Source organism: Chinchilla lanigera, unplaced genomic scaffold (assembly GCF_000276665.1).
Source record: "Chinchilla lanigera isolate Chin_1 unplaced genomic scaffold, ChiLan1.0 scaffold00019, whole genome shotgun sequence".
In the NCBI taxonomy this organism is placed as follows: domain Eukaryota; kingdom Metazoa; phylum Chordata; class Mammalia; order Rodentia; family Chinchillidae; genus Chinchilla; species Chinchilla lanigera.
The window spans coordinates 23,584,043-23,589,660 of NW_004955420.1; the positions used below are offsets into that span (position 1 = coordinate 23,584,043).

At 65.0% G+C, this 5,618-nt stretch overlaps 1 protein-coding gene and 1 pseudogene across 1 annotated transcript; both read left to right on the forward strand.

Annotated features, from left to right (window-relative positions):
• On the forward strand, positions 1 to 557 carry LOC106148358 (annotated as a pseudogene).
• Positions 558 to 3,437: 2,880 nt separating this feature from the next.
• Positions 3,438 to 5,182, forward strand: LOC102029634 (MAP6 domain-containing protein 1; the record flags this gene model as incomplete). Its single annotated transcript, XM_005383358.2, is given in 2 exon segments — positions 3,438 to 3,555; positions 4,060 to 5,182. Coding segments are annotated over 2 exon segments (196 nt in total), but the record flags the coding sequence as incomplete, so codon positions are not given.
• Between the last annotated feature and the right edge of the window lie 436 nt (positions 5,183 to 5,618).

The following is a 5,618-nucleotide window of genomic DNA, read 5'->3' on the forward strand; positions in this document are numbered from 1 at the left end:
GGCCTCCGGACCTGAGCGCGCCGGTTGGGCGCGGAGGGTCGCGCCGCGTGCCCGGGCCTGCAGCGCCCCCTTCGCTGCTCCCTGCCCAGGCCCGGAGCTCGCTCCCGCTCTCGCCGGGCTGCCCTGATCTCCGGCAGCCTGCGGAGAGCCTGCCTCTGCCCGAGCTGCAATCTGCTCCCCTTGAACTTTCCATGGGGGGCCCGGCTGGGGGTGCCCGCATGCCAGCTCCGAGCTCCTGCCCAGTGCCGGCCCGCAGGGCTGATGAGCCGGGGACAGCTTCGCACCCCCCACCCCCGATGCCCACGCTTCCTGCTGCCTTCTCTAATACAAGTGGTTTATTTGTACTCAGAAAGATTGGAAATGACAGGTAGCAGTACCCGCACGTAACTTTAACGTGCATGCCGGTACATATGCTCACGGTCCGGCTCTTACTGTACACATTTGTTTTACTTAGCTGTGGTCTGACCCTGTCACTAGATGTACTCCTGCCGCACTGACTTTAATAAACGCGCACTACTGGTATCCTGCGGGTGCAGACAGCTGCGTGTCTGTCCTAACACTGGCTATGCTGAGTATTTAGGATCGGATTTGGGGCAGGTGTTTCAACACTCGTAGGAATTTCCCTCGAGATTCCTGGAAGGTGGGCAGGAGCCGGGGGCTCAGGTGCCTGGAAACACGACGTCGTGAGTGTGGGGCCCACCCTGGGAAGGGACGCAAAGCCCTGCTGGCCCGGTGGTGCTGAGGGCCGCAGACGCGCCCGTGTCCAGGGGGAACCGTGCGGCACAGGTTCCTTGGTGCGCACCCGAGTGCGTCTCCACGCGCTCACCGACCTCGAGCCGAGCTGCAAGACCCGAGTGGCGCTGATGGTGCCCGGGCAGACGCGGACCGGGGCTCAGGCCCTTGCTGGGGATGAAGACGGCCTGCGGGCCGAGGGGCACCTGAGCCAGCTGTAGGCCCGAATCCGAGCACGGGGAAGGCAGAGGCCTCGGGTGCGGCGCTGAGGTTCTAGGTACCGCACAGGGGCAGGAGGCCAGCCGGCCTGCCACCCCAGGATGCGCTGGCCAAGAGGGTCCCTCACCCTGGTGGAGCGAAGGCTGTGGGAGTGTCCCGCCCGGTCCTCCGGCTGCGCCACTGGCAAAGGTAGCCCACACTCTCTCCGCCCCGGCAGTCCCCGGGCTCTGCACTTCCTGTGGATGAGTTCCGAGGCCTCTCAGGTCCTGAGGTCCCCACTCTGCACGTGGCTCTCTTTCCTCCAAGACGGAGCATGTAGGTTCACAACTCAGCTATCTGCCTCAGAACGTTTGTTTTTTTGTTTTTTGAAGTACTGGGGATTGAACTCATGACCTTCACACTGAGATACATCCCTAGTCTTTTTAAAATTTGCAGTGGGGATTCACTAAGTCAATAAGTTGCCCAGACTGAGCCTGAACTTGTGATCCTCCTGCCTCAGCCTCCCAGGGTGCAAAATCTGTTTGAATTGAATTTAGTCCTAGACAGGGACTCACAGATGGGAGTGGAACTTAGTAGAGTGCTCACTTCCTGGTGTGCACACTGGCCTCAGACCCTGCCCTTGGGGAGGCGAAGAGCTGAGGCTGACTGCCTGACCCGGCCCTACAGCTTGGGCAGACCTCACCGCCATGTGGCCCCTAGCGCCGCGGCAGCCCATCACTGAGACAGGTCCCCTCCCACTCCAGGACCTGGCTTGAACACTCCATCCTGCCATGCACCTCGCAACCCGTCCATCGTCTAGGCCGGCAGCGGTGAACCTACGGCATGTGCACCATAGCAGGCCGTGTGTATCACTGAACGCTCTCTAAGGTTCGCCATCACTGGTCTAGAACGTCTGCTAAAGCAGTTCACAAAGGAGCAGACAGAGCCGGGGCTCCAAAGATGCACAGCAACGCGTGGCCACTCCCTACCCACCATCCTTCAGTGCTGGGGACCCTCGGCCCCAAACTGCTCCAGCAGGCCCTGCCTTGCCTGGCTTCTAGTGCCTTGTGGGACCGCCCGCCTTCTTGGGCCAGATGGGCACAGGGGTCCTACCCACGGCCAGCCTGGCCCCTCCCCCGGGCCAGCTCCTCATGGTCCTTCCGCCCCGGGCTGCTCAGCACCTTCGGCTCAGGGTTGAGCAGAGGCCTCCAAAAGGCGGCAGTGCTGGAAGGTGCTTGGAACAGGGTGAGGGCTGGCACACAGCGGGCACAGCCGTGTCATCTTGGCTTGAGCCATCAGCTGCCTTCTTTTTCTCCTGGGCATTACCAGGTCCCCTCTGCATTACCCCTCTGTCCCCACTGCAGCGCCCCCTCTGCCTGGGCTTCTCCAGCGCAGTCCAGGGGTCCTGCTTGGGAGCCCCGCATTCTCTGGGCAGAGGGCTCTGCTTGGGCTGGAGGGGCAACCTGGGGACAGAAGGGCTTGCCCCGGGGGACCTGCTTCCCGGGAGAAGCAGAGCAGCAGATGGCTGGGCAGTGGCTCTGCAGAGCCCTGCAGCTTTGCAAGCAGGGCTCAGCGGCCAGGCCTGGCCCAGCTCTCCTCCTGGCACCTGGGCCTGCCCGAGCGCTGCCCATGGACAGACACGGCCCTCCCTGCCCACACTGCCTGCTCCTGAGGCCCCAGCTGTGCGCCCCCAGTGACAAAAGTGCCTTTGTTGGCCTCAGGCCCTGAAGCTCGGCTGGGCTAAGGGAGGGGTGAGGGTGGCCCGGGCACCCGCAGGCGCCGCCCCGGCGGGCCGACCCTCCTCACCAAGGCCTCCACACCGAGCGGGGCCCTGGCCAGGTGCCCGCGGTCACAGGCCCCCTGCCTTCCTGAGCTCCCCGTGCAGCAGGGACGCTGACAACTGGGAGGTCTGGCTTGCTTAGGGGAATGAAATCTCACTAAGAGAAAGATGCCCGGGACGGTGAGCCCGGCTGTGCCAGCCTCGTTGCTTCCCTCCAGGGAGCCGGTGTGCCCCGTGCAGACTACCCTCCCCGCACGGCACAGAGGAAGCTCGGACCCACCCCCATGGTGCCCACGCCCCGCCGCCCTGCTTCTTTTGAGAGCCAGCAGGACCCATCCTGCGTGACTTAGTCTGCGAAGAGCCGCACTGAGTAGAGCCCTTCCTTCTCGCCCGCTGTGCCGGGGCACATTCTGCTGGCACTCCCTGTGGGCCCGCAGGGCTGCCACGACCTCTGGGGGTGACTGCCGTCACTGCCGTGGGGCCCCCAAGTAGCCCAGCGTCCGTGGGAGCAGCCGCAGAATCTCAGTGAGCGCGGGCCGTGCACAGCGGGTGCTGGTGTTCTCTGCGCAGGTGGAGCTTGGCCCCGGGCAGCCGCTCGCCCGCAGCGCCTGCGTCCCGCCGGCCCGGCGCGGGTTCCCAGAGGCACCGTCAGAGGTGAAGTGGGGCGGCGACAGGCGCCCGCCCACCCGCGCTGTCTGTGCCAGGCTCACCGTGCCCTCTGTCCCAGGCAGGAGTTCCGGGCGTGGACTGGAGTGAAGCCGTCAAGAGCTGCAAGGGCAAAGCCAGCCAGAGTCGCCACCACGCACAGCTCCGGCTGGGCCGGCAGCCCGGGGCCCGGCCTCCAGGTGAGCCCGGAGCGCGGCTGCAGGGCTGGGGCCCGCGGCCTGTGCCCGGGGACGGTTGGGAGCCAGATTTCGGTGGCGTAAAGCGGCACCGCGGCCAAGGACAGCGGGGCCAGATCAGTGGTCCCCCACAGCAGAGGACAAGGCTCTTGTCACCTGCCAGGCGGCCCCGCTAGTGTGGGCTTCCGTGGCAAGGGGGTGACCGGGGTGCTAGTGACAGCCTCTAGTACCCTGCACCGGACCAGGCACTGCGCGGCCAGATCTGCTCCGCAGCGCCACACCGCCTTCAGCAACCAGAGGAGCCGGCCTGAGGGAGACACGTGAGGCGGCCTCCAGCTCCGAGCCACCCGGGTTCAGGGGCGAGGCGGCCTCCGGCGCAGGACGCAGCTGGGGCGGTCGGCAGTGTTTCATTCCCGCAGCGGGCAAGATCTTTGTCCTGGAGCCGGGAGCCGGCAGCCGGGAGAAGTGGAGAATCCCCGCTGACATGGCCTCAATTTTGTTTTTCAGGTCCCCGAGGTGAGGAAGTTCACACCTAACCCCTCAGCCATCTTCCAGGCCTCCGCTCCCCGGATTCTCAACGTGTGACGGCCGGGCGGCTGAGCTGCAGGGTGGGGGCGCCCCGCGGGCTGCGGGCCGGGTGCAGCGGAGCAGGAGGGAACGGCACCCCAGCTCGGCCTCACGTTCGCCTCGGCCCCGGCCGGCCTCCAGTCGGGAAAGCTGCGCAGCCCGAGGAGCAGTTCGCTGGGCTGGCGCATACGGCCCTCAGGCGGTTTCCCCAGGATGCATGACTTTTAGTAATCTTTTAACCCACGGGCATGCCAGGTTCTAAAGCGGCCCGCGTCTCCACTGTACAGCTCAGGTCATCACCTGCACGTGACTCACGGTGATGCCAACGGACGGTGCAGAGGTCTCCAAGGGAACAGCGTCAAGCACGGGGCCTCCACCTTGCACGGTGTCTCTCTCTAGCCCAGACGACCCTCATGTTTCAGCACTCCCCTTGGGTGCATGCGGTCCTGCGGGAATGCCGCTGCCCCCGCAGTGTGCCCCATTTATTACCAGTTTCCCTTCGGCCCCCACACGGGGTAACTGCAGGGGAACGACCACGCGTGCCCACGCTTCCCTGACGGTGGCCTTTGGACAGCACCTGCACCAGCCCTCAGCCGTGCTGCAGCTCACAGGTCGGATGGGAGCTCAGGGCCCACCGTGGAGGCACAGCCTCTCCTCCATGGCTGCCTCCGACAGGCCCCGAGCCCGGTGCCCTCTGCCCAGCAGCCTTCTGACGCGAGGGGCCCTGTCCCTTCTTGCAGAGTACAGGCACAAAGCTCAGGACGGGTTTGGGGAAGGAAACCTAGGGATTTCTGTGGCCCCTCCTTCCTCTAAGCCCTGGGGGTGGCATCTGGGCTTCAGAACCAGCATCCCACTCAGGCTGCCTGGGTGTCCCCCCCACCCCCGGGTGCTGGCTCTGGCGGGCCCGCCCCTCCCCCAGCTCGCTGCGTGCCCAGGGCGCCCGGCTCCCGCTGCAGGGTGTTCCAGGCAGCTGCCCCTGGGGCAAGAGCTGTGGCCAGGCCTTCTGTGGGAGTGCAGATTAACTGTACAATCTGACTTTACTAAAATGCAAACACGCACTGTTTCAATTTCTCCTTTACTTTAGAAATGGTTTAAATCATAGATCCGCAAATCTGCCGGTACTTTTTCTTTCATCTCGTCTCTTCCTGACTTTCATGCCACACAGCTACTGCCAGTATCCTTGGAGGCCTGGCAGCCCTGGCCTCTTCTCAAAGCGGGCTCAGGCCACAGGGACGCTGTAGGCGGCGCATCACGGAACCCATCGCCATGCCCTCCGGCTCTGCCGCCCAGTGCTTCCGGCCCTCACCTGCAGCGCCCTCCTTCCCGCCCTGCGCCAGAAGCCCCCGCCCCTCCTGGTTCTTTGGCACCAAGGATGCACGGGCTTTGCTCCCGCCCCAGAGGGCCTGACCTCCAGCAGGGCGACCACCTCCCCATGAGGCTTCAACACTGGGTGACCCTCAGTCCAGGTGTGAGGCCTTGCGTCATGCTAAGGGAGCCAC